At 53.9% G+C, this 25,695-nt stretch overlaps 8 protein-coding genes across 9 annotated transcripts; 6 read left to right on the top strand and 2 right to left on the bottom strand.

Annotated features, from left to right (window-relative positions):
* Positions 1-26: 26 nt before the first annotated feature.
* CAOG_08488 (hypothetical protein) lies at positions 27-1,886 on the top strand (the record flags this gene model as incomplete). Its single annotated transcript, XM_011271768.1, has 1 exon — positions 27-1,886. A coding segment is annotated over one exon (1,860 nt), but the record flags the coding sequence as incomplete, so codon positions are not given.
* A 168-nt stretch (positions 1,887-2,054) lies between these two features.
* Positions 2,055-5,664, top strand: CAOG_01229 (postsynaptic density protein). The gene is made up of 3 exons (XM_004349699.2): positions 2,055-2,085; positions 3,188-3,257; positions 3,470-5,664. The coding sequence occupies exons 2-3, from the start codon at positions 3,248-3,250 to the stop codon at positions 5,413-5,415; spliced, it is 1,956 nt and encodes a 651-aa protein (XP_004349749.1). The 5' UTR covers positions 2,055-2,085; positions 3,188-3,247; the 3' UTR covers positions 5,416-5,664.
* A 39-nt stretch (positions 5,665-5,703) lies between these two features.
* On the bottom strand, positions 5,704-10,829 carry CAOG_01228. Of its 2 annotated transcripts, none has more exons than XM_011271753.1 (4): positions 10,758-10,829; positions 7,802-8,268; positions 7,630-7,723; positions 5,704-7,480 (listed from the first exon to the last, which is right to left on the bottom strand). In XM_011271753.1, exons 2-4 carry the CDS (start codon positions 8,215-8,217, stop codon positions 5,939-5,941), a joined length of 2,052 nt encoding a protein of 683 aa, XP_011270055.1. In that variant the 5' UTR covers positions 8,218-8,268; positions 10,758-10,829; the 3' UTR covers positions 5,704-5,938. The 2 variants fall into 2 exon arrangements, with proteins under 2 accessions (XP_011270055.1, XP_004349748.1); XM_004349698.2 differs by lacking the exon at positions 10,758-10,829 and adding an exon at positions 8,974-9,309.
* Positions 10,289-13,183, top strand: CAOG_01227 (hypothetical protein). The gene is made up of 2 exons (XM_004349697.2): positions 10,289-11,842; positions 11,940-13,183. The coding sequence occupies exons 1-2, from the start codon at positions 11,765-11,767 to the stop codon at positions 13,107-13,109; spliced, it is 1,248 nt and encodes a 415-aa protein (XP_004349747.2). The 5' UTR covers positions 10,289-11,764; the 3' UTR covers positions 13,110-13,183.
* A 23-nt stretch (positions 13,184-13,206) lies between these two features.
* Positions 13,207-17,946, bottom strand: CAOG_01226 (TAO kinase 1). The gene is made up of 6 exons (XM_004349696.2): positions 17,929-17,946; positions 16,159-16,719; positions 15,398-16,026; positions 15,244-15,325; positions 14,997-15,137; positions 13,207-14,918 (listed from the first exon to the last, which is right to left on the bottom strand). The coding sequence occupies exons 2-6, from the start codon at positions 16,414-16,416 to the stop codon at positions 13,521-13,523; spliced, it is 2,508 nt and encodes an 835-aa protein (XP_004349746.1). The 5' UTR covers positions 16,417-16,719; positions 17,929-17,946; the 3' UTR covers positions 13,207-13,520.
* Positions 17,947-18,240: 294 nt separating this feature from the next.
* CAOG_08487 (hypothetical protein) lies at positions 18,241-19,773 on the top strand (the record flags this gene model as incomplete). The annotated part of the gene is made up of 1 exon (XM_011271767.1): positions 18,241-19,773. One exon carries the CDS (start codon positions 18,241-18,243, stop codon positions 19,771-19,773), a length of 1,533 nt encoding a protein of 510 aa, XP_011270069.1.
* Positions 19,774-20,817: 1,044 nt separating this feature from the next.
* On the top strand, positions 20,818-22,401 carry CAOG_01225 (hypothetical protein; the record flags this gene model as incomplete). Its single annotated transcript, XM_004349695.2, has 1 exon — positions 20,818-22,401. The coding sequence occupies one exon, from the start codon at positions 20,818-20,820 to the stop codon at positions 22,399-22,401; it is 1,584 nt and encodes a 527-aa protein (XP_004349745.2).
* A 64-nt stretch (positions 22,402-22,465) lies between these two features.
* Positions 22,466-25,677, top strand: CAOG_01224 (hypothetical protein; the record flags this gene model as incomplete). Its single annotated transcript, XM_004349690.1, has 3 exons — positions 22,466-25,052; positions 25,151-25,314; positions 25,456-25,677. The coding sequence occupies 3 exons, from the start codon at positions 22,466-22,468 to the stop codon at positions 25,675-25,677; spliced, it is 2,973 nt and encodes a 990-aa protein (XP_004349740.1).
* Positions 25,678-25,695: the final 18 nt, after the last annotated feature.

Genomic DNA, 25,695 nt, shown 5'->3' with positions numbered 1-25,695 from the left:
CTCGAGCTGTGGGACCGCGTCACCAGACGATTGCAAACCGCACGGTCCCTGTCGTGTTCCGCCAACGCTTTAGCGCTTGCGATGGCAAAACCCTGCCCTATCGGCTCGTCCTGACCAACATGTACGGCTCCAACTGCTCGCGGTGCCCGTACAATGCGTACTGCACGGGCTGCACCGTCCCTGGCCAACGTTCCTTTATGCGAAAGCTGCAGCGCGACCAAAAGCAGGCTCTTCTCGCTGCTGGAGATGATGCCGCCAGCAGCGCCGCAGAAGAGGCTGTCGCGCCTGTCGACGAGAATGACGCCGACGCCGACGCCGACGCTGAGGATGAGGCTGGCGACGAGCTCGTCCAGTTGCGGTCGTCGGAGGCCATTGTCATTGAGTGGCTCACTTGCGATTTCTACCATTCCGAAACCGCGAATCGTGTGGTGAATTTTGCCGAACGGAATGGAGCTGCTGCTGGCGACGCTGCTGCAGCTGCAGACGACGCAACGCTCACCCTGGAAAAGTGCTTTGCCGCCTTCACCACAGAAGAAAACCTGGGACCGAACGATCACTGGTTTTGCCCCAACTGCAAAGACCTGCAACCTGCCGCCAAGCAGTTCCATCTGTGGAAGCTTCCCGACGTTGTTGTCGTTCATCTCAAGCGCTTCCAGTACTCCAAGTCGTGGCGCGACAAGATTGAAGCGAACATTCACTACCCGATGCGGGGCCTCAACCTGGCGCCGTTTGTGGCCGCGGAAGCGCAGCTGCACAACGAGCCCGATACTATGCTCTACGATCTTGTCGGCGTTGTCAACCACTTTGGCGGCATGAGCGGCGGCCACTACACTGCGTTTGCGCTGCACGCCCCCACCAACCAATGGTACAACTACAACGACTCGCATTGCTCCAAGGCGCAGCCGCACGAGGTTGTGAACAGCGAGGCGTATGTTCTCTTCTACCAACGCCGCCACTGCGCCTCCGCCGTCAACCTCGACTTGCTGCGCACGACGGATGCGTCTCCCCTTGCTGATCCGCCGGTTTCTTCGGCTGTTGATGCTCAACCGTCGTCGTCGTCGTCGTCCGCTCCGTCTCTTCATGCAGCCGCGTTCTCGTCAGCGTTGCCGGACGACGGAGAAGTCCTGACGTACCCCCCGCGCACCACTGGTTCATCTCTTCACGAAGCCGCAATCGCTGCAGCCCTGCATGACGACGGAGAAGTCCTGACATACCCCCGCAAGTCGTTGGTCATTCCGTATGACCCGTGGGCACCAGCTGACGGCCCGACCATTCCACTCCAGTCTTCCGATGGTCTCGCGCTCACGGGCAGCCCACCGGCGTTGTTTGACGATGACTTTTACACGTCCAGTGCCAACTTTGCCCCCGAATCCTCCTCGGCTCTGTCCTCCGCAAGCAGCGCTCTGCCCAAGCAAGAGACGGAAGAGATTGCAGTCTACGAGAACAATGGGGATGTGGACGGCAACGCCACCACGACCACCACGCACATTCGGCTCGAGTATAGCGACGACGAAAGCGACCAGGAAGAGCGCGAGCGTGAGGGCGAGCTGGAGCCTCCCCTCATTGACACGTCCGGGTACTCGCGTCTGGGTGGCAATGACGACGACGTGCACTCCGAGTCTGACACTGAGCAGCAGGACGCCGCCGCCGCCGACGACGACGATGATGGCACCAATCAAATTGCTGAGCAGAACGAGTCTGTCGGCTTTCGCTACCTCAAGTCGCAGGTCTCGCTGCAAGACCTCCATCCCGAAGAGTTAGAGGCCGTGCAAGAGTTCAAGCGCCGTGAAGAGGCCGAGCAGGTCGTCTTCCCCGTGCAGGAGGTGGCTCTTGACCCTTCGCAGCAAGCAGAGTTGCAGGCCATGTCTGACGCGCTGAGCAAGTAGCACCCAAAAAGAACAAAAAAAAAAAATAAGAAGCACGAGAGAATTTGCGCTTTCGCTTTGGTTGTCATGTTTGAAGTAGCTGTTTGTAGCTGTTTGTAGCTGTTGTAATTGTAAAAGGTTAATATGAGAATCAACCAGCTCGTTCATGATTTCTCAGTCAATCATTATTTCTCAGCCAGTCGGTTTTTTTTTTTCTTTTGTGAGTTTTTTTTCATTTTTCAATGATTTTTTCATTTTTCAAAATCCAATCTCGCTCTTTCTCGCTGTTGTGTTCCTGTTTTTTCTCTCTTCCCGCCCGCCGCCCCCAATCGGGGCATGTCTCTGTGTCGGCATTCGGCCTGCAAGTGTTGGTGTGATGTGGCACGGGCTGAGTGGTGGTGGTGGTGGTTGGGGTCTGCAACGAGGGAGTTTTTCTCTCTTCAATGAAAAATGGGAAAAAAAACCGTTTTTCTATCGTTTTTCCATTACGACGAGGGATTTATTTTATTTTATTTTATTTTATTTTATTTTATTTTATTTTATTTTATTGAGAACGGGAGCGTCGGTTGTCGTGTGTCGTCGTTTGTGAACAAGGTGAAGGAAGGGGGGGGGTTTATGGGGGCCACAAACCGGAGCAGCCGCGATGACGCATCGCTTGGTCCACCCTCACATCTTAGGGAAGGAAAAAAAAAAAAAAAAAAAAAAAAGAGGGTAGGTTTGAATTTCAACCCCTTTTGCTCTCATCCCTCATTCCTCGTTGCCGAGGCGGCGGCGGCGGCGGCGGTGGTGGTGGTGGTGGTGCTCGGTGGGTGGGTGGCTTGGGATGAAGGGAACCCACCCCCGAGTCAGAGTCACGAGAGATGGCGCGTTGAATGTCCAGAACGTTGCGTGATTTGGGGAAGTCTGAAGCGAAGGAATGGGGGATGAGGCAGGCTTGAGGCTCTCAGTCTCATGTGCGATAGTGTGCATCTATGAGTGTGTGCATGTGTTGGGTGCTGATGAGTGGATTGGTGATGCGGATGAGGAGGGGGGGGGGTGACTGGATCAGGGATTGTAATCCTATTGCCTCAAACCTTCATCCATCATCCATCATCCAACTTGAATGCACATGCACTACTCTCAACCCCTACCCCTACCCCAACTCCTTGATCATTCGGCTCTCTCGTTCGATCTGTCGGATTGAGCCGGCGATTTTGGTCCTCCCAAGCCATCCCCTTGAAGTTTGACTCGTTGCTCCCTGCCTGACGTCGTCCCTGCTCTGTTTATGCTCTGCTCCTGCCTGGACGTCGCTCTGAATGTGTTTTTTGTTTGGCTGATTTTAGTTTTTACTCGAGCGACCTACCACAAGTACTGATCCGTTCCATTTCTGTCGTTCCAAGAAAATGCCTACAGGTGAGTGAATTGCGCATGATGTTTGGGGGCGTGACTCTATCCTGCGATTTGGAGCACACAGAATCCTCGCACAGAATCGCCCTGGAGAATAGATGGAGACTCATCCCATCTATGATCACCCCGCAAAGCACTGGGAAAAAGAGAGTCTGCCCCTTGCGAGAATTTTGACTCACCACCCCCAACAACCCTCGCCTGCCTGCTTCTTTCAACAGCTGCCGAATCTAACACTGCCCAGACAAAGCAACTTCAGCAAGTGGTTGCCGCACTGAAGGACAAGGCAGACCCGGCCTCGTTGAACGCACTCAAGGATATTCTCGGCGTCTCGTCGTCGACCCTCTTCCACCGCATCAATGACGCCGGTGACAATCTGACAAAGGCCACCAAACCCTCGTCCGACACGACTCCTGCCGACAGCGCCGCCTCCACACCGGCCGCATCCCCAGCGCCATCCAAACAGGCTACGACTGCTGCTGCTCCAGCGTCGCCAGCACCCAAGCAGTCCGCTGCTGCTGTTGCTGCTGTTGCTGCTGCTCCCGTGGTCGACAAGACCCCGGCATCGCCCGCGCCTGCGCCGGCAGCTGCTGCCCCGGCCGCCGCCGCCGCTGTGGCCTCGCCAACTCCTTCCGCTGCGGGTGCTGCAGCAGCAGAGCCCACTCGCGAAATCGTCCTGGTCAAGGGCTCGACCGGCCTTGGGTTTAACATTGTCGGTGGCAGTGAACAGCGTGCCAACATTTACGTGTCAAAGATTCTCAGCGGCGGTGTTGCCGACCGTGACGGCCGACTCCGTCGTGGCGATGAAATTTTGAAGGTCAACGACACGGTCGTGTTGAGCATGTCACACGAGGGCGCTGCCTCCGTTCTCAAGCAGTCGTCGGGCGAGGTCCGCTTGTCTGTCCGCTTCAACCCCACGTTTGAAAAGTATCTGCAGACGCTCGACGAAAACGCCAGCAAGAAACTCAGCGTAGGCACTCTCGCTGCTGCTGCTCCCGGTGCTGCTGCCGCAGCCTCTGAGCAGAGCAACACGGCTCCTTCGACCCCTGCAAAGACCAGCATTTCGTCTGCTGGCGCGGCCGCCTCGCCGCTCGTCACCTCGGGCGGTCCCAAGAGCTTCCACGTCCGTGCCCTGTTCGAGTTTATTCCCGACCCGAAGGAGTGCCCCGGCAAGGCGCTGTCGTTCAAGCCTGGCGACATTCTCTTTGTTAGCAACGCGAACGATGACGAGTGGTGGGAGGCTCGCATGGAGGCCGATCAGGCGCAGGTGGGTCTGATCCCTTCGCGCGCCCGACACGAGCGTCGCGAGCGAGGCAAGAGCAAGAACGTCAAGTTTGACGGCCCGCTTAGCTCGACGCTCACCCCTGCAGAGGAAGCCGAAATTGCCGCCAAGTTCCATGGCAAGGACAAGGACGGTCGCGGCTCGATGCGGATGGTCAAGAAGCTCTCCATCTTTGGCAAGAAGAGCCGAGGGGAAGACTCGCCTGCCGCGTCTCGCTCTGGCTCGACCGACGCCACCAAAGACAATAGCAAATTCCCCGCGGTGCCCACCTACGAGATTGTCACGCTCGACTCGTCCACGACCGACTTTAAGCGACCACTGGTCATTCTCGGCCCCGTCAAGGACCTCATCTACGAGCGTCTCTTGCAAGAGGAGCCAGACCTGTACGCCCCGTGCGTGCCTCACACCACTCGCCCTCCGCGCCCGGACGAGGAGAACGGACGCGAGTACTTTTTCGTCACTCGCGAGCAGATGGAGAAGGACATGAAGGAGGAAAAGTTTATGGAGGCTGGCCAGTTCAAGCAAAACCTGTACGGCACCTCGATCGACGCTGTGCGAACCGTCATCCAACAAAAGAAGCATTGCATTGTCGACGTGAGCGCATCCGCCGTCGAAACGCTTCGCGCCAACAAGCTCAAGCCCGTGGTCATCTTTTTGAAGGTGACCTCGGCCGACTCCATCATCAAGCTCAACCCCAGCATGCCCGTCGAGACAGCCACAAAGGTGTTTGACACTGCACAAAAGCTGGAGGCGACCAGCCGTCAACACTTTACCGACGTGGTCAAGGCTGATGTTCTTGATGAGGCTGTTGCCGCTGTTCGGCAAGCGGTCACCAAGAGCAGCGCCACCAAGACCTGGGTTGCTGCCAACCGCCCGTTGCCTTAAAACGTGGCTGGGGGGTCGACAGAAGTGTGTGGGGGAGGGGTGGATGCTCGCCTCGACTACTTGGCATTATTTTGGTTGTCTGTGATTACGCTTGGTTTTGTGTTTTTTTTTGTTTTTGTTTTTGTCGTTGGTGTTGTTGTCACTGTTTTTTGTTCCATGTCTGCCCATGGTTGTGAGCCAACAGAAGCGCCGCTGTACGCTATGACACGATCGGTGCTGTACTCGTTATTTTTGTCACTTTTTTTTTTAAAACACAATTTGCATTCCCTTTTCAGCAGTGGACTGCGATGATCGAAACTATGGTGGTGTATTGGATGGAAAAACGGAGTATGATGGTTCAAAACACACACACACACACACACCAGCAAATCATGGGCTGCTGGGGTCATTGTACAAGTTCAAAACATCAGAAGGCAAACCGAACGAAGGATAAATGGGAGAGAAAGGCGAGTTTGGGGCTAGTTGTTTCATTGTTTGACGAGACATCGTTGCGATGAGCAGCGAGCCATGCTTTTGATTGGAATTAGTTGCTTGTTCTGGTGGCGGGAACTTTGCTTTGGGGCGAGACAGAATCCGAGGACTGCTGGTAATACTGCTGGAGCAATTGTTGCTGCTGAAGGTGCTGCTGAAGATGTTGCTGAAGGAGCTGCTGCTGGTACATTGCTGCGTAGGTCTGCGGCTGCAGTGACATGTACGGGTAGGGGAAGGACGCAAACCCAGTCTGTTGAGCAAGCTGAAGCTGCTCGGATTGGAGTTGCTGCTGCTGCTGGGCGACGGCAAAGGACAGGGCGCTCAAATCCACAGTGCCAGCTGCGGCATACTCGGCAGGGGGCGATTCCACCTCGTCGACAGGCAACGGCGGCGAGCTCGCCTGGTCGCTGGGAGCTTCAGCGTCACCCGAATGGGGATTTTGCTTGCCCCAGGCGCAGCGCAGCTGTCGGCCGTGCAGGCTGGTGGCATGCGCGGTGGCGATGGCAGTGGCAGCGCTTTCATGAGAGGTGAAGCGCACAAACGCAAACATCTTGTCCATGTTCAGCCACACGTTGGTGATCGGTCCAAACACCATGAACAAGCGGCGCAAGTACACCTCGTTGATGGAGTAGGGCAGGTTGCCAACGTAGATGGTCGTGTTGCTGGCGGGTGCGGACGACGCGGCAGCCTCGTAGGCGGCGGGGGACGCAAGCACCGAGCCAAACAGCGGCACTGCCGAGCCGGATGATGCAACGGCGCCATTCGCGAAACCCGAGCCGTTATGAAAGCTGGTGCTTCCATTGGAGTGGAGACGCGCAGCCCCGCTGTTCGAGTCATCCTGCCGCCGAGGGCCGCGACCATGGGTGACTGCGTGTTGTTGCGGAGGCGACGGTTGCGCCACTGCGGGCGCGGATCGTCGCACGGCCCAACTGGTGCGCACAGCTCGTCCGCCAATGACCAAGCCTTGCACAGACTTGAGCACGCTATCCGGGTCGTCGGTGGCCTCGATGTGGACAAACCCAAACCCGCGCGACTGGCCCGTGCGCGGATCGAGCATGACAGTCGCTTCGGTGACGGTGACAAAGGGCGAAAAGGCTTGCTGCAGCGTGACGGACGTGACGTCCATCGGCAGGTCGCCCACAAAAATGGACTTGAAGTTGGTCGTTTCGGTCAAGCTCGGCGTGCCGTTCACACTGCCGCCATTGTGACCAGCGGACGCGCCACCATTGCTAAGTTGGTGCTGGAGCGGCGGCTGCTGCTGGTGTTGCTGCTGGGCCTGTCGCGGTGGCCTCGATCCAGTGTTTCCTTGACCTCCAGCGGGGCTAGTATAGCCCGTCGCGTTGTGGTGGGCGAGTCCGTTGGCATGGCCGCCAAACACGGGCATGGTCGGAGTTCCGAGCGCCATCTGTGAAAACTGCTGCATCATCATCTGCTGTTGCTGGTGCTGTTGCATCTGGAACTGGTGTCGCTTGTGGTGCGACCAACCCACACGGATGGGCTGTCCGCCCAGCAGTGCGCCATTCAAAGAGCCGACGGCAAGAGTGGCGCTTTGGTGATCGCCAAATTCAATGAAGGCAAAACTGTTGCCATTTTGCTGTTGCAAAGCAAATGCAAAGGCAAACCGTGAGTGAACGTGAGTGAGAGAAGAGACCGCCTCGCAAGACCCCAAGCAGGCATGCAACGAGTCAAAAAAGCAACCTGCAAACCAACAACAACAAACGGACAAAAAACAAAACCCCTTACCGAAAACTGTTGGCAGTGCTTGATCGGTCCCACGGTCGAGAAAAACTCTGTCAATGCGCTTGATGTTACTGTTGGTGCAATGCTTCCGACGTAGCTGGAGCGTACAAAACAGAGGGTTGGGTGAGAATTGTCACAGACAACAAACAGCGATCGGGCGAAAAACTAGACTTACACGGTGGTCAGCCCGGGATGGTGACTCAGAGACGCTTGGTTTTGGAGTGCAGCGTACTGCGCCATTGCATACGAATTCTGCTGCTGCATGAGCTGCTGAGGTTGGAGGTGCGGAGACAGCAGACCGGTTGCCGGCATTGCCTGCGGGAAGAGCAGCCCAGCGGCAGCGAGCTGAGCGGCGGCAGCGGCAGTGGCAGCATTGACGGCCAGAGTAGTGGCGGCAGCAGCAGCAGCAGCGGCAGCGGCAGCAGAAGCCGGGTCGGGCGAGGCGAGAATTTGCGGCGAATCGGGACCCGATTCCGCTGTCGTTGTGGTTGTCGTTGTCGTTGTTGTTGTTGTTGGGCTTCCTGCTCGTCCCTGTGATGGGGTTGCGGCCACGACGGGGGCAGGGCTTGACGCTACAGTATCAGTACTCATTGACGTGCCTTTGTCTTGACGCTGTGTCTTTGCAAGTTGAACAAGTGCGCGCTAAAATCCAAAAAATCCAAAAAAAAAATCGTACGAGTAGTCAGTTGCACCGCTCGTTGTTTTGTGCGGTTGTTTGATCGTTTTCAGCTCGCACAGCGGCGGCGTTTAAGCATGTCCGCAATGCGCTCAGAAAAGGTGAAGAATGACAATGGCGCGGTCTTCCCACACCGAGCGTCAAAGTAGAGAGAGAGAGAGAGCGAGAAAGCGCAGAATCAAAGGGGGTTGGCGCGACCCCATTTTTGGGCTTCAGTTCATCAGGCAACCCACGTTCAACAAAAGCACGTTGGGGGGTCGCCTGCCCTCGTTTCCAACAGAGGCGCTCAAGTTGGCGCTGAATCATGCACACACACACACACCGCATCGCAACACAGTCGCAATAGTGCAACACAGAAGAGGAGGGCGTTGGTTTTGTCGGAGATCATTGTTCCATTCAGGAATGTTTTCGGATTTTGAAAAAATCCAACAAAAACAAAAAACCAAAAAAAAAAAAAAAAAAAAGCAACGACACTTTGCGCCGATCGGCTTCAGAAGCAAATGCGATGCGTTCAAGGAGCGCATGCGAACAGTGTGCTTTGGATACAGGCGGCAAGCGATGCTAGAGGGAAGGGGAAGGGAAGGGGAGGGAAAGGGCGGGAAAACACAGCGCGTGGAGCCTGAAAGAGAACAAAACCGCACGAATGATTTCGCATCGAGTGAATCACGAACCAAAAGAGAAAAAGGGCAGGGCCAACAGACAAGGCCAAATAAGCTGAATAACTGAACAAAGGAGTGAATTCAGAAAGACAAGAAATGAAAAGGAAAGAAAGTAGAAAAACGAACGAAAAGGCCTGAGGATTCGGAATTTCAATGAATGAAATGGAAAAAAAAAAACTGACACCAGACGACCACCAATTTGACCACCAATTTGACCCCCAATTTCGAACTCAGTTTTGAGCTCAGTTTGAGCCAAGTCGAAAGCAGCTCAAAAGGGACCAGCCGTGTGTGTGGGCAGAGCAACGATGGGGCGGTTTCCCCTCGCTCTCTCTCTCTCTCTCTCTCTCAACCCCTCATTCATTCATTCAAAACCTTCGCCAAGATGGATCACCGATTTGATGACTGATGACTGATTTGATGCGTCGATTCAGAATAAATAATAAATAATCAATAATAATAAATAATAATCGAAAGCGATCAATGGGAAATTATTCAAATAAGACAAAAAAAATGATGAAAACAATCATTGCGTTTGTGCCACACGACCAGCGACGACACGAAATTCGCACAGCATCACCAGCGGACCCCCCCCCCCGCCGTTACATGCCACCTGGTGCGGATGCAAGGGGAAGATGAAGAGGAAGACAAGGCCGAGAAATGCGAGCAAGGTGAGGAAGGACAAAAATATCGAGATAACCGCGAATGAGCGCCCAAAAAAAAAAAAAAAAAAAAAAAAAAAAAAAAAAAAAGAAAAAAAAAAGCCCCCACACACAAATGCTGTTTTTGAAACAGCTGTGGTGGCATGTGGGAAAAGCGAAAACCCAAGCCACCAAAACGCTGGTGGGGCGGGGAGGCTTTGATTGCTCATTGAGCAGTGCGGAGCAATTTTCAACGGAATGCAGGGGAAGAGACACGAGAGACGACGAGGGAAGTGGGAGAGAGCGTGGGTTGAGCTAGAAACAGACCAGATCTGCTGTAAATTGGCACTGCGGTAATCCACACTGATGAAGGCAAGAAAAGAAAAAAAAGAAGAAAAAAGAAGAGAGGATGATTGAGACTAGAATTGGGACTGAAACAAAACCCACAACTGAGCGGAGGTGCTGACCGACAAAGCCGAAGTGGGCAATTTTTTTTTTTTTTTTTTTTTTTTTGTTGAGCGTTGCCGAGCAGCGCGATCGGTTGAAGAGAGAAACAGAGAGAGATTGGTGGTAGCAACTGAATCTCCGCTTGGATGTCCAAAAAGAACCCCGAATTCAATTGACAGAGAGGGGACAATTATCAACAACAAACAAACAAAAACAACAAACAAAAGAACCAAAATAAATACAAAAAAAAAGAATTAAAAAAAATTACAAAAAAAAGAATGCAATCAATCAACAAACATTGCGATCGCCAAATCAACATCGACGAGCTCAACGAATGGATGCACGCGACATGAGGCACACACGAAGCGCGGTGCAAAAGTCGAAACGCAAGAAGGGGGGTTGTGTCGAACAACAGACAAAAAGACAAAAGAATGGCGGGAAACAAAAAAAAAAAAAAAAAAAAAGCCACGCTCCATTGTAAAATGAAAGGGAAAAACACAAAAAAGCGTGTTTTCACACTCTCTTCCACACTCTCGGCTTGTCAAAGCGCAAGTCGCACTGGAAGGGGGGGGGTGTTGCACATTCCCCCACTCGACCACTCGAAGCATGGGACGACGATGATGAAACGATGTCACCGCTGAAAAGCCAGTAACAACGACGAGAGAGCGAGAGAACCCTCCCACAAAAGCCAATTGAAAGCAGCGTGCTCACCTGATGTCGTGTCTGATGTCGTGTGAAAACAAACGAGAAGAGACAAAAGGAAAGAAGAGTGGCGGGTTTTGTATGGGACAAAGAGTGAATCATCAGCACGAGGAAAACAGGGGAGAAGTGGGAGAAGAAGCTGTGGGAGAGGGAGCAGAATGATTTGATCACGATGCAAAAAACAACAACAAGGGATGGGGGAGGAGGGGGCGTTTGGACGGAGAGTGGCTTGCAATGTCGAATCATCAGCATGAGGAAAAAAAAATGAGGGAAGAAGTGGGAGCATCAGTGGAGCAGAATGGCTGCAAGTGTGTGTTCAAAGTGCTCAGCACACGATGCAACAACTGACGGGATGGGAGGAGGGGGCGTTCGGATGCGCCGATCAAAACGGATGGAGAGCGACTTGCAAACGACCTCTGCCTTCATTCGAGACTTGGGTGAAGCACGTATCAAGCACATGGAAGAAGGGATACTCACAGTCGTGAGCCGGGGCATGTTGGTTTGCACCAGTGTCTCGTATTGCAGCGAACAGATTTTCAAGAACAAAACTCTTTGCCGAACACACAAAACAGCTCGGAATGAAGCTCAATCGTTGTGTAGCATTGTCGCTCGTAGTACGCTGCATGTTGTGATGTGGTCATCTTGCGCCCGGCCAGGGAAGAGAATCCGAACTTGGCCAAAAAGTCGTGTCGCCGTCTTTTCCCAAACTGATCCTGTATCGACTGTGGTCCACAGCTGCTCCTCCCACGAGCTCGATTCCGTGCCATCCGGGATCCACATACATGCTCCTTAATATACCAATGCGCCCTCCACCCTTCTGGCAGAAATCAAACACGCGAGATCGTTTGGAATTGCCAAATCGTCATTGGTTCAGGAGCTACTCCCAGTCCCGCCGCTTTCACGACTGACTGGCCATATGCGGAGATGTTGCCGAGACCTGTGGAAGACGCAGAAAATACAACAATAGGGACTTGCCATTTTCCGCCAGTCGTTCTTTGTCTTTGCTCATTCAAGCCATGTCCTCGCAATCCGCAGTGTGGACAGACGAGCGCGTTTCGCCCGCGCTGACCGTCGTTGGAGCTGCCTCAGGCATGGTAAAACCCAAACTGAACGAGACAAAGTCCCAATGCCAGTTCAAGATGAACAATTCTAACAGAAGCACTCGATTGCAAATTGTTGGCATCATTGCAGACGGTCTTCCCGCTCAGTTTGGTCGCGCTGAACGCGTTTGCGCTGCGCGTGCTGCGGCTGTCGAGCGCCCAGCGAGCCGCACCTGTGGTCGGCGCAGCGTGTGTTGGCGTCGCGGGGCTTGCTGCGTCTGCCGCGACGCTGTACACACCGCCAATGCTGCTGCGCGCGGTTTCGCCCGAAAGCAGCAGCAGCAGCAGCAGCAGCAAGACCGCCAAGACTGGCAGCCGATCGCTGCTCGAGTTTGAGCCTGCTGCATGGACATTCTATGCGTGTGCATCCGTCGTGTTCATGAGAGCCGTCACGCGCACTGGGTTTGCGTCCGTGCTGCCAAGCGATCTGTGCAAGCCTGGCGCCTTCCACCGAAACTCGATTCCAGCCACCGCCGAGTACGCGACAAACACTGAGCGTGCATGGATTACTGCGCAAGGCAAAAAGCACGGCTGCCACAGCTGCGGATCGCGCCACGATTACTACATTGCTGATCATCAGCCACCCCAGTTCATGATGCCCAGCTTGCCCGCCGGTACAAAGCAGCGCTTTTATCCACAATGCTCGGCATGCTCGGGTATGCAGATGATTGCTGGTCGCACACGCCAGCGGGTGCTCAAGTTCCCACACCCAACGGCTTTGCTGCGAGCGGGCAATCTGTGGCTTCCGTGGCCGCTCTTGCGGCCCTATGTCAGCCCAGAAATCGATCTCGCCGCCTCTCAGGGTCGCATCCGTGCACTCTCGATTGTTTCTGAGACTGCCGCATCGGCAGGCACCCCACCGTCGGCGACTGCTGGAGCGTGGCTGGCCGTGCTCGACACCACCGCCTTTTTGATCCAACAACGCATCAAACTCCTCGAGCAGTTCCAAGCCCGCCTGCAACCATGCACTAGTTCGTCCAAAGAGCTGAGCACGTATCGTGCCATCCTTGAAAAGCGCCAAAAGTCTGGAGGAGCCCTTACTGGCCCACAACAACAGCAGCCGGTTCTCGCGTCTGATGCGTCGTTGTTGGCTCGTGCACAATGGTACTGGAGCTCGATTAGCAACAGATGGTCGCATCCGTTCACGGCGCAGCAGCGCGTAGACTTCCGAGTTGTCATTGCCCAGCAGGAGGCGGCTGCGTTCCGTGCTTTGGCTGCCAGAGTGGCTCACGACCGATCCGTCCTTGCTGCCAAAGCATGAGCAAGCTGTGCGAAACAGTTACAAAATAAAAGAAGAGTTGGATGCAATCATGATTTGTGGGTTGAAGAGAAAGGCGCGTGGAGCGCGAGCGCGACCATTTTGAAAACAATGCCAATGCATTGACAACGTAAAATGAAGTAGCACACCAAACTACAAAACAAGGCAGGTCTCACAATCACAACAAAACAAAACAAAAGAAAAAAAAATACAAACAACCAGGAGCGTCTGCACCAGCTAAAAGCAAACTTCACCGAAAAATTCAAAACAGCAAAGTCGCGAGAGCGGGGTGTCAAACAGAGATGAGAGTGGAGGAACAAGCATCCTCGTTGAAAAAAAAAAGCCCACCAGCAGCAGAGGATTGAAAAACAAAGAAACAAAAAAAGCAAACAAAAAAGAGAACATGAACAGTACTCATGCGACGGACGAGTTCCACTCATGCTCCAGCTTCTGCTTGAGCAATACAAAGAATGCATCTTGCTTTTCCTTGACACGCTGGCGCTCAGCTTGATGAGCAGCCTTCAGCATTTGCTTGCGCTCGTTGTGGTAGCGGGCGACGTCCGTCTGCTCCTTGGAAATGGCCTCGCGAAGCTTTTGGGCCTGCATCTTTTGGAATCGATCGAGCTTTTGCGTCTCTTCGTCGATAAAGCTGGAGCGGAAGGTGTCAAACTGCTCCTTGTCCTTTTTGGTCGACAGCTTGAGCGTCTTGTCCATATCGACACTGCCAGATCGCGAGTGACCCGCGGGACGTTCGTTCAAGCTGCTGCTGCCGCCGCTACCCATCGGGTCAGCCATGGACGGCGGCCGTTGGTGGTCGTACGCGCCGCTGAGCGTTCGCTGGTATCGTTTTCGGATGTCGTCTTCGCTCTTTTTGAGAATCTGCTTGTGGTACTTTTGCTTGCTGAGCTGCTCTTTGAGAAGTTCCTCTTCCTGTTTTTCGTGAATGGCCAGCAGCTGCGACCACTCGATGCGATGCTGCAGGGCTTGGTTGTTCTCGGTCAAGTTGTGCTGCGCTGTGAGCTGGGTCATGAGCAGGTCGTGTTCCATGCTCTGCTGATCGAGCTTGATCTGGATGCGCACGGACGAGTGCGCGTGCAGCATGTCTTTCTCGAGCTGGGCGTGCTCTTGGACGATCGTGTCGAGCTTTTGTTTTTGCTCGAGCGACAGCTGGTTCATTCGGGCCTCGTACATTTCGCCAAGCTGGCGTTGGAACTGCATCTCCTTCTCGGTCTGCATTCGGGCCAGATCGTCCTTTTGTCGCTTTTGGAGCTCCTTCTTGTCGTTCTTGTCTACGCCCGCAGCTTCGTCCTTTTGGCGGGACTCGAGCACCTTCATTTCGGCCTTGAGCTTGTCCTTGTGCTCCTTGAGGAGTTTCTTTTCGTCGTCCTTGAGGCGCTCGCTCAGCTTCTTCTTCTCGTTCTGGAAGGACTTTTGCAGCGACTCGACCAAGTCTCGCTGCTCCTTGCGCATGCGCTCCAATTCGGCCTCTTGGCTCTTGACTGTCGTCTCGTAGTCGCGCGCCTGGCCCTTGCGCAGCGTGTCGAGGTCGTTGGACTGCTGCTTGATCAAGACTTTCTCGGCCTTGTGCTGCTTCTCCTTGTTCAGTCGCAGCTCCTTCATCTGGCTGCGCACCAGCTGGCGCTCCTGCTGAGGTGCCTCCAGCGTGTCGCGAACCAACAAGTGCCGCGGGCGCAAAGTTTCGCGCGCCTTTTGCATCGTGGCGCCCTGCTTTTTGGCCTCTTGCAGTGCCTTCTTTTGGGTCTCCTTCTCGGTCAGCAGCCGGGCGCTTTCCTGACCGTTGGCCGTTCGTTCCTGGCAGCGCCGCAAGAGGACAAAGTGAGGAACGTTGTTGAACGAACGATAGCAACGCAAAGCATCCGCCCTTCTTACCGTTTCAATCTTGCGATCAATATCTGCCAAGTTCTCCATGAGATCCGCCAAATCAATCTCGCGAACCTTGTCCTTGCTGCGACCGACCAGCTCTGCAATGACAGTTGTGGCAGCCTTTTCGTTGTTCTTGATGAACGAATGCTATCAGGAGGAGCGAACAAAGCAGGCCAAAGTGATGTTAGTGGTGCGAGAGAGAATGAAATACCCGAAATCTCCCAAAGCTCCCAAAATAAAAAAAAACCAGTACCTGCAACAGCTGATGTGCCGACCATCGCTGAGCAGCATCAGGCTGAAGACACTTTGCTAGGAACTCTCGGAAATCGCCAGACCTGTCACATGCACGGTCAGAACAACAAACAACCACAACAAAACAAGCCAAAAGAAAACACAGCGTCACGCACCAATGAGGGGCTTCAAGAGTCGGCGGGTCGGCTTGTGGAATGTGGAACAAGGCGCTCATGGCATGCATCTGAAAGTGGGGAGGCTTGAGCTGCGCAAATTCGATGCATGTGATGCCGAGCGACCAAATGTCTACTGCTGCGTCGTAAAATCCAGATTCCATTGCCGTGATAAGCTCGGGCGCCATCCAATAAGGTGTGCCAACAAAAGTGTTGGCCTTGCTCACGCCAGGCTTGAGCTGTGTGGACGCGCCGAAATCAATCAGCTTGACGACGCCATCTTCGCGCAGCAGAATGTTGCCTCCCTTGATGTCGCGGTGTATTTTGCTGGTGCCATGCATGTAATCCAGGGCGCGAAGTGTTTGTGCGCAAATCGAGCCAATCTCGGACTCGCTCAGCGGGACCTTGAAGACTTCAAGAATGTCGACGCCCGAACCGGCACAAAACTCCATTACAATATAAATGTACTCGTTCTTGAGATATGTCCCAAAGTACTTGATAATGTTTTCATGCTGGCAGTTTGCCATAAACTTGATTTCGCGGACGACATCGTCCCAGTCTTCCTCTGCCTTGGCGCCAATAATGAGCATCTTTTTGATGGCCACGACTTCGTCGGTACGAGAGTCTCGCGCCTGTCACAAAGAGAGAGAGAGAGAGAGAGAGAGAGAGAGAGAGAGAGAGAGAGAGAGAGCAGCATCAAGTGAGGAAACACGATTTGTGCAGCAAGATGCGTGAAAAGCGAAAACGACAGCACGAGACTGTACCTGGAAGACAGAGCCGGTGCTGCCATGTCCAATTTCCTTGTAATCCACAAAAACAACCTCCGGGTCGACATCCGCCGTTATGTAGCCCTCGAGGCTGGCTAGCAAGTTTGCGACCGTCTTGGATTCCTTTTGCGGCTTCTTGCTCTTCTTCTCCTTGCGGTGTTTGGTGGGCTGCGGCGCTGGGGCTGCCGAGGTGGACGCGCCCTCCGCCGCCGAGGCGACGTCGTTACTCGGCAATGAGTCTGTGCTCACTTCCATGCTAGGTTGGCGGTCGGTGGGAGGAGTGGGCGAGCGATTGAGATCGGGAGTGGAAGATCTTTGGTGCAGGGCCTGAGGATGTCTTGCTTGGACAGAAGCCGCCCTCTACCACTGAAGCACGGCAGGACGAGAAGCGCTGATGATCGGTCGAATGCTGCGTCAGACCCCAAGGTAAGAGAGGACGGAGCGCGCGGTTTCGTTTCGGACTTGTTGTGTTGTTTCTGATTGCGCGGTTTTTTTTTGATTCTTCCGCTTCCAACACGACGCCAAAACCAAACAAGACCGAAAAAAGAGAATTCTTCTCTACAAGCAAGCAGGTTGGCAACAGCGAGTGAGTATGAAGTGGTGGTGGTGGTGTTTGTCGAACAAGGAGCAAACCGCAATTTTCAATTCAAAAGCAGTTCAGTTCAGGCTGGGATCGACTGCGCAGCCACCAGCCACACCACTCTGCTACGAAACCGACACACAGACAAGAGCAAAGCAGGATCCCCTCCAATAAAGCAGCCGTCCATCCATCCACCCATCCACCCCTCTGTCATTCATAGAAGGAGAGATGCTTTGAACAATTCGACCTTTTTTTTTTTTTTTTTTTTTTTTGCAATGCGCAATCCTGCTGCTCAATAAAGCCCGTCGCTGAGGGGGTCTGTTGACCAAAGTAGCAGTAGTCTGCACTGAATGGCGATGATTGCGCATCACGAAGCCCCCCTCCCGCATCCCCCAGAAGGCAGAGCAGAGAATGAGCAGACGGGACAGAGGCAAAGAGACAAAGGGAGACGAACGAAAAAAAAAAAAGAAAAAAAAAAGAAGGTTGCGTCAACAAGTGAGTTGCTGTGTGTAGATGGGGAAAGCGAGGGGACGATGAGCAGACAAGGTAAGGCAAGGCAAAGGTGAGACTCAAACAACCTTGTACAGCCGAAGGGAGGGAGAGCGAGAGTGAAGCAGAGAGACTGAATGAAAAAGAAAAAAAAAGAAAAAAAAAGAAGCTTCAAAAAATAATAAAATAATAGTCAATCCAAAAGGGCGATGAGTGAGATTGATGATGCTGATGATGATGATGATGATGAATGGATGATGGATGATCGACCCACTGCAAACCCCCACTGAACAGAAGCACAAACAGGTAGAGCAAACGCCGGGGTTGCGAAATGCAGTGGAGCTGAGAACAAGAGAGAGAAAGCGCGAATGCAAATGCAATGACAAACGATCAGACTCGAAAAAAAAAAATCACTTTGAAAAAAAAAAATAAAAAAAGGGGAAAAGTGATCTTTGAAAGACGGGTTGCTGTGGAGGGGAGGTTGGGGGGGGGGGGAAAGGGCAGCAGCGACTGCGAGAGAGAGAGAGAGAGAGAAAGAGGATGGGATAAAGTACAATGGATGAGAATGATGAAGATGATGAGGAGTGGGACGAAAGGAAGTGGAAAAGAAAAAAAAAAAAAAAAAAAAAAAAAGAAACGACAATGACGCTCATACAAAAAAAAAAAAATAAAACAAAAAATAATAATAATAATCATACAGTATTGTGCGTCCGAAGATGAAAACTGCAATATGAGTTTGGAAATAGAAACGGACGATTTGGTTTTTAAACATTTGAAATGGTACAAATTTGTAGTGCGATTTTGGACAAAATGCTATCGATTTGGTTTTTAAAAACACGAAACTGTCCAAACTGCGCCCGAGTTGGTTTTTGCCAAGATAAGGTCTGGTTTTTTTGGCGCGAACAATTTGGAATAAAAGCTTGAAACTGAAAATTCGCACTCTTGGTTGGGAAATTGCCACTTCATGTTTGGGATTTGCAAACACCCCCAGACGAACCTGCTCTGTAGTCATGCCCAAACGTCAAAACGAGGCGCAGGCCACCGAATCACGCGCGCCGCGGAAGTGTGTCCATCTAGAAGACCCCGAACGGAAGCGGATCATCGACTTGGCTGTTGATCGCGCCTTGCCTCTCGTCACGGTCGCCAGCATGCTCCATCACCCCATCAGCACTGTGTCCAACGTAGTGCAACGTTTCAAGGAGCGCGGAGAGTGGACGTCACATCACGTCAATCCCAAGGGATGCCGTGTGCTCACAGCGGAGCATCTCCATTTTCTCGAGATGGAGCTCGACAAGAACGTCAATGTGACCAATCAAGAGCTCCAGGACCTCCTCCTGACGACATTTGGCATTCAAGTGCATCAAGCAACCATCGGGCGTGCCATGTTACGACGGGGCTTCACGTTCAAGCGCGTGTACGAGCAGGTCAAGGTGAAAAATTCGCCTGAAATCAAAGCCCAACGCAAGAAATGGGCTGAGCTCTTCGAGGCTTTTCAGACACCTGTGGATCGCTTGTTCTACGTGGACGAGAGTGGATTTAATGCGAATCAGCATCGAACGCGAGGTCGATCTCGCAAGGGCGCGCGCGCAATCGTTCAAGTTGGCAGTATTCGTGCAGCGAATTTCACGCTCATTGCAGCGATCGGAATGAGCGGCGTTGTGTTGAGTGAGATCCAGCTCGGAGGCGTGACTGGCCATGTCTTTGCGGAGGCGATGACGAAGCTGTTTGACACGCTCGAGGCAAAAAAAGCCGTCGACACCGCCGCGTCTGGCATCGCTGTGGATGAGCTCCCAGTGCAACAGCTTGAGCCCGACCTCCCCCTTACAAACGTGGTTGAGGACAGTGTGTCGACCAGTAATGCAGTTCACGTGCCACTGCTGACGTCCGGTGCAGCGTCCTCGTCCCAACCACCTGCCCCTCCCGCTGCAGTTGTGTCGTCTGCTGCGTCTGCAGCTGGCGGGTCAGCTCCTGCTTCCACCTCTGCTTCCACCTCTGCTTCCACCTCTGCTTCCACCTCTGCTTCCACCTCTGCTTCCACCTCTGCTTCGACGACCAGAAAGAAGCGCCGTTCTCGTCGCAGGATTCTCGACGATGATGACAACGATGATGGCGGCGTCTACGTTCCACCACACGAAGAACTCATTCAAGACGAGATTGATGAGCACAATGACAATACTTCCTATTTCGTACCGAGCGAAGAGCACCCAGGTGTCAGCTTTCCGGGACATCATCGCTACAAAGCCTGGATCGTGGACAACGCGCGCATTCACAAGACACCCGAAGTGCGCGAGCTTTTTGCACGCCGCGGGTATGGGATGCTCTTTCTGCCTCCGTACTCATCGTTCTTGAACCCGATCGAGTATGTCTTCAACCAAGTGAAGGCTGCGTTCAAGCGCTCCCGGCTGGAACCGAACGAAACAATCTCAAGTCGCATTACCGCTGCTGTTGGTACCGTGACGGCAACGCATTGCCAAAACACTATCACGCATGTTCAGCTCAAGTACTTTAATGCTTGTCACGAGATGCACGATGTGCTAGATTAGTTGGCGTGCTCTCCTTCGAAAGCTCCCTCAATGGCGTCCGCTCGCCTGTTTTGGGTGGTCGTTTGATGTGATCGTCTGTGTCATGTTACATGTATAAATACTGTATTGTTATTCATCCATTTCAAATCATGTTTATTCTGCAACAAGCATCTGCCAAAGACTAGTCGATGGCTTTCAGGAGAAAACCCCACAGTCCGGTCGGCCTTGCGTCCTTTCTTCACTCTACCCGTAAACCTTCATAAAACAAACATAGTTGAGCCTATTTATACATGTATGTGCATGTATTGAGCGTATGCAAGCCGGAGCGCTCCACTGTGGAGTGCACATTGCGTTGTCATTGGTGCTGCAACTGGCTGGCCGTTAGGAATGATCGGAACAATCCACTCGGCATACGATTGCCACCAATTTAATGACATTATGATAAACTATGCAAATGCTAATGCTTACACCGAAATAGCTCGTGAGTACGAGCCCTGGGTGGTAAAGACGTCGCTGTGGAAGTAATCCATCAAAACTGTAGTTCGAGCTCTTCCCGAGCCCTAGCTTTCCCGCTACTCACCCCAGCATCTAATGACCTTCCAAGATACATGATTCAATTCAAATACTTCCTGAAGTTGTTGGTAATTCTAACATCTCAAGTGGGTTAATTCGAAATACAAGCTTGCAAAAACCAACTCGTTGAAAACCAAATCGAACGCACAAAAACCAATTACGGAAAAAACCATTTTTCTCGCACTTTCAACCAAGCTACTTTTTCCCAATCCGATTTTCCTCACTTCGTCCGCTCTAATTTCCAACCTCGCCTGCTGTGATTTCGACCTCGACTGCATAATACTGTATTACCAAAAAATAAAAAATAAAAAATAATAATAATAAAAAAAGGAGACTGCGTTGCTCAGAAATGGAAAGCGTCGGATTTTCGCATCAAGCAAAAAGTAAACATGCAGTAAATGTGCTGTACTGATGTTTTGCCTTCTGATCTTCTGATCTTGTTCAGTCCTTCAAAAAATCACTGCGAATTGAATTTTGTAGGACACACCAAACATGAGCTACTTTGGCCAGCCGCAAGGGTATGGTGCTCCGATGCAGCCCAACATGATGCAGTACGGCATGATGCCGCAACAGCAACAGCAGCCCCAGCAGCAGCAACAGCAACAACAGCAGCCGCCGTATGGAGCTGGCTTTCCAGTCATGCCGGGCCAACAAGCTCCGGGCCAACAAGGCTTCCCTCAGCAGCCCCAGCAGCAGCCGTTCTACCACCCGCAACAAATGCAGTACCAGCAGCAGATGCAGTACCAGCAGCAGATGCAGTTCCAACAGCAGCAGCAGCAGCAGCAGCAGCAGTTTGGCTATGCCGTCGGTGGACACCCCGCTCCCGGTGCTGCTGCGCCTGCGCCTGGAATGACCCCCAAGCAGTTTGAAGAGCAGCAGCGCAAGATGGCCGAGCAGCAGCGCAAGATGGCCGAGCAGGAGGAGCGGGCACGCAAGCAGCGCCAGTTTGACGCCCAGCGCGACAAGCTCAGCGCAATGAGCCTCCAGCCAAGCACCAACCCACTCGATGGCATGATGAGTGGCGCAGCAGCCATGCCGAGCTTTTCTGCCACGTCGCTGCTGGGCAGCATTGCCACTCCGCCAAGGCTCATGGCCAATGGAAGCACGCACGCTACGCCCAAGACGCATCATCCTCCACCAGCCCAAGCGCCCTTCTCCTCGTCGTCATCCGCAGCAGGAGGCTTCGTGTCACAGGGCTACTCTAGCAGTCCCGCGTCCATGTCCCATGGTCCGATGGACGACGACTTTGGCGATTTCGCCTCAAGCACCAATTCTGCTGCTGCTCGGGCATCGTTTGCACCGCATCATCAACCTCAGCAGCAGCACCTTCAACCTCGTCCTGCCCCTCCTGCTCCTGCTGCTACCAAGCCGTCCTTTGACGATGACAACGACTTTGCGGACTTTGCTCAAGCGACTCCAGGCCGTCCCACCACTTTCACCTCCACTTCCACCTCCACTGCCACGTTTGGCGGAGCGAGCTCTCCAGCAGCTCCCACGTTTGCGGCAGGTGCATCGTTAGGGATGACGCCAACAGCCCCAGCTGCGCCGGCAGTTCAAGTAGACCAGTTGATTGCTCAGTCGCTTGCGTTCGATTCCAGCGCAACAACAGCCAAGCGCTTTGAAAAAACGACCTACAAGCCTCCTGTCATCAAGGTGGTGGCCCAGAAGCACGAAGATGCTCGCGGTGCTGTCAACTGGTCGTCCATGAGCGAGTCCCTGGGCGGAATGTTTGAAGACCAACAACTTGCCGAGGAGCGGCGCCTCGAGGAGCAAAAACGGCTGGAAGAACAGCAGCGGCTTGTCGAGCAGCAGCAACTTCAGCTAAAGCAACAGCAACAGCAGCAACAGCAACAGCAGCAGCAGCAGCAGCAGCAGCAACAGCAACGGCAACAACAGCAGCAACTGCAACAGCAGCAGCAGCAGCAACAGCACCAACAACAACAAGAGCAGCCAGCGAATGGCGCCAACAGCTTTCCCCCCGTGTTCTTTGAACTCTTTGCTCGACTGTCTAGCGACTGTCTAGCGACAGCAATGGCGCTGCAGTGTCAGGCGCAACAGCTTTGCCGCAGTTTTTGAAAGCTGGCTTGAGCGAGACATTTGGGCTCTGAGTGACACAACTCATTCAGGTAGCCTGAATCAAATGCAGTTCTTTGTTGCGCTTGGCCTTATTGCGCTGGCCCAGGCCGGTCTCTCTGTCGATATGCCCACGTTGCTCTCGAGCCCGACCATTCTGGTCCCAAAATTTGCGGACGACGCTCCTTCTGCTGCCGCTCCTCCCACGGCTGCGGCTGCGACGAGTCCTGTTTCGACACTGACCTCCGCAACGCATACTGCACCTGCACCTGCGGCGGCCGACGAGGATGATTTCGCAGATTTCAGTGCCGCCCCTTCCCTTGCGCCCGCCGCTGCCCCTGCCCTCCATGCCACTGCTGCCCCTTCACTTGTGCCCGCTGCTGCCACTGCTGCTACCGCCACAGCCGCAACAGCTATCGATCCCAACGACAAGTACAGCATTTTCCGAATGGACGCAGAACTTGCGTCCGCCGCCACCCCTTCGGTTGATGTGCAGGCCAAGGCCGCCGCAGCAGTCGTCGATCCCAACGACAAGTACGGCGTCTTCCGAATGGACACAGACTCGTCAGCTTCTCAGGTGGTTGGCGCCTCGCCGCAAATTCCCGGCCCGACATCCGCGCTTCTGGATGGTGCCGTACCCGCTGCGACGACCTTCCCCCATGCCGCAGCTGCGATCACCATTAAGGACCACCACCACGCCGACGACGATGACGATTTCGGTTCGTTTGCCACCGGTGTGCTCCCTTCACAGCCCCCGTCGTTCGTTCCCCCATCTCAAGCTGTTGCTGCGACACCCCTGCACTCGTCATTCGGTTCTGCTACGACCCCGGCCATGTCCGCTTCGGCATCTTCTGCCACTGGTGGTGCCTCACTGTTTGAGATGAGCAATCCTTTTGGTTCTTCATCGGCGGCTCCTCCAACTTCCGGATCTGCAGACAAGTACAGCGCCTTTGCAATGTTTGATTCTCCGGCTCCTGCTGCGATGTCTCCATCTGCAGCAGCGTCTGTCACGGCGACCGGATCGCCTGTTCCTACCCAGGCGAGTGCGCCTGCGGTTTCAGCAACTGCACCTGCGACGTTGCTCAACGACGACATTTTTGGGAGCCACGCGTCCTTTTCCAATTCCGCGTCCTATTCCCAACCAAACGGCGTGGCTGCAGCTCCTGCGACGACTGTTGCTGCGACCAATGGTCCCTCGAACGTCACCGCCTCTCCCAATCCGCTGAATGAGGCGACTTTGGCAGATCTCGAATCGCACACCCGTGCTGGCCCCGTGTTTCTCGCCCCAACGGACGTGCTTTCCTCGTCCTCTCTGGGATATGTCGTTGGAAAGGGCTCGGTGAGCAGCTCGGTGGTGACAGAAATGGGCAGCAGTGCTTACGAGCCAAGCAATGCACCCTTGGCCATCTCGCGCGTCGATTTGTTCGGCCAGTCGGTGCACCAGCCTGTGCAGCCGTTCTCGGCAACGCATCCGAGCTCGGTCGGTCGCGTTGAAGCTTCCGGACGCTCGTCGTTGGCCGGTGTGGACGGAGTGGCCTCCAACGGCGGCGACAACAGCAATCTCGGCGACGAGGAGGAGGCTGCGACGAGCGACGATGGCTTTGCCGATTTTCAAGGCATTCCTTCGTGGTCTTCTGCGCCCACCGCCTTGCCCGCTGTGGTGCTCAACTCCCCAGCCCAGGCTACCACGACCCCTCCCAATCCGTTTGCAGCAACGCACGACCCGTTTGCCGCCTCGGATCCGTTTGGAATCCATGCAACCCAAGCATCGTCGTCCCCTGCGATGGCAGCACACTTCCAGCAGCCGTTCGAGGTCGATTTTGCGAGCCTCTCGACCAACACACTGCATGTCGCTCCTGTGGGACACGCTCCCAATCAAGCAGTCGACTTTGCTGCTGCGAGTGGGTTTTCATCGGCCGTTCCAGGCGCATCCGCCGACGATGATGACGATTTTGGTACATTTGCTACTTCGTCTCAGGCCGCGCCTTCAGCCATGGGCACGACTTTGATCCAATCCACCAGCAGCGTCGCAAAGGTTGACCACGGTGCCGCTGATGCACACGACGATGAATTTGGCGATTTCGCTCAATCTAATGCCACTCCGTCCGCGACAGGGGCCGCCTCAAAGTTCGGCCAGCCTTCCGGTCTTTCGGCGAACGAGTTGTTTGCATCCAGCTGGAATGCCTTTGAAACCAAATCCATCAGCACCACATCCTCGACAGCCGAACGATCCACATTCGCGTCTGCTCCCATTCCTCCTCCTGCTGCTGCTGCCGCTGCTACTACTGCTGCTGCGGCAGTGAGCTCTGCTCCTCCCACCTGGTCAGTTGCCGCGCCCGTTCCGGGACTGCCACAGAGTGAAGACCGGTACGCCTTGTTCCACGAGTTGCAGTCTACTGAACTTCGTCCCGAGGACGATGCACAGGCGATTGTCCCGGCCGGCCAATCTGCAGGCGCGCCGAGCGAGCACGCGGCTGCTGCTTCTGGCATGAACGCCATCGCGCGAGAGTGGATTCGGGTGCTCGAAGCCAGCAAAGATTGCCTCACTCGGGCCGTCAGCTCGTTGAATGCACTCATTCGACAGGGTTTTACGCACAGCCCTGCAGCGGTCAAAGAGGCGTTTGCTTCGCCAGCCATGCGATCTTTCGTGACTGGTAAGTGGGCTCGCCTGTCGGGTTGGTGAAACGTTGATATTTGTTGGTTGTTTTGTTTTTGGGAGGAGATACTCAACCCAATTTTGCATCACGTATAGACACTCTGGAAATTTATCGCGTCGTGCTGCGTTTGAAGGCCGCTACCCCCGCGCAGGTTCAAGATTCAACAGGTCGCACAGTGTCCACCTTTGCGGCGCTGGAGCAACTCAAGGCGGATTTGATGCGGATTCTTGCCGCACAAATGTCGGATTTCTCCATTTCCGTAAGAGCCCTTTTGCGCTGATTTGTTTATTGTTTCTCTGTCGCGTTCTGATCTTGAAGAGCTCATGCCAATGTGACGTCTGGTCTGCTGCACCTTCATTTTTTTTTTTTTTTGCTGGTTTGTTTTTGGGATTGACGTTAGATTGACGCGGAATCTCTGCGTCGCAGCCCCGATCCACAACAAGGATGTGGCCTGTGCTGTGGGACTTTGACAACGGCGCCTGCCAAACCGGCGAGCTCGTCGACAGCGGCTGTTTGGAGTACCAACGTGATTGCCTGGGGCGGAAAGCAATATCATGCTCCGTGCGCCAACCTTTGGCTCAACCAGGTCGATGGCGTTCTACCAGCTCTGACATTTGTTTAAAGAAACTTGCCGCGTTGC

This window comes from Capsaspora owczarzaki, assembly GCF_000151315.2.
Source record: "Capsaspora owczarzaki ATCC 30864 unplaced genomic scaffold supercont2.2, whole genome shotgun sequence".
NCBI lineage: Eukaryota > Filasterea > Ministeriida > Capsasporidae > Capsaspora > Capsaspora owczarzaki.
The sequence above is the reverse complement of the archived record's forward strand: the minus strand, read 5'-3'. Positions and strand labels throughout refer to the sequence as shown.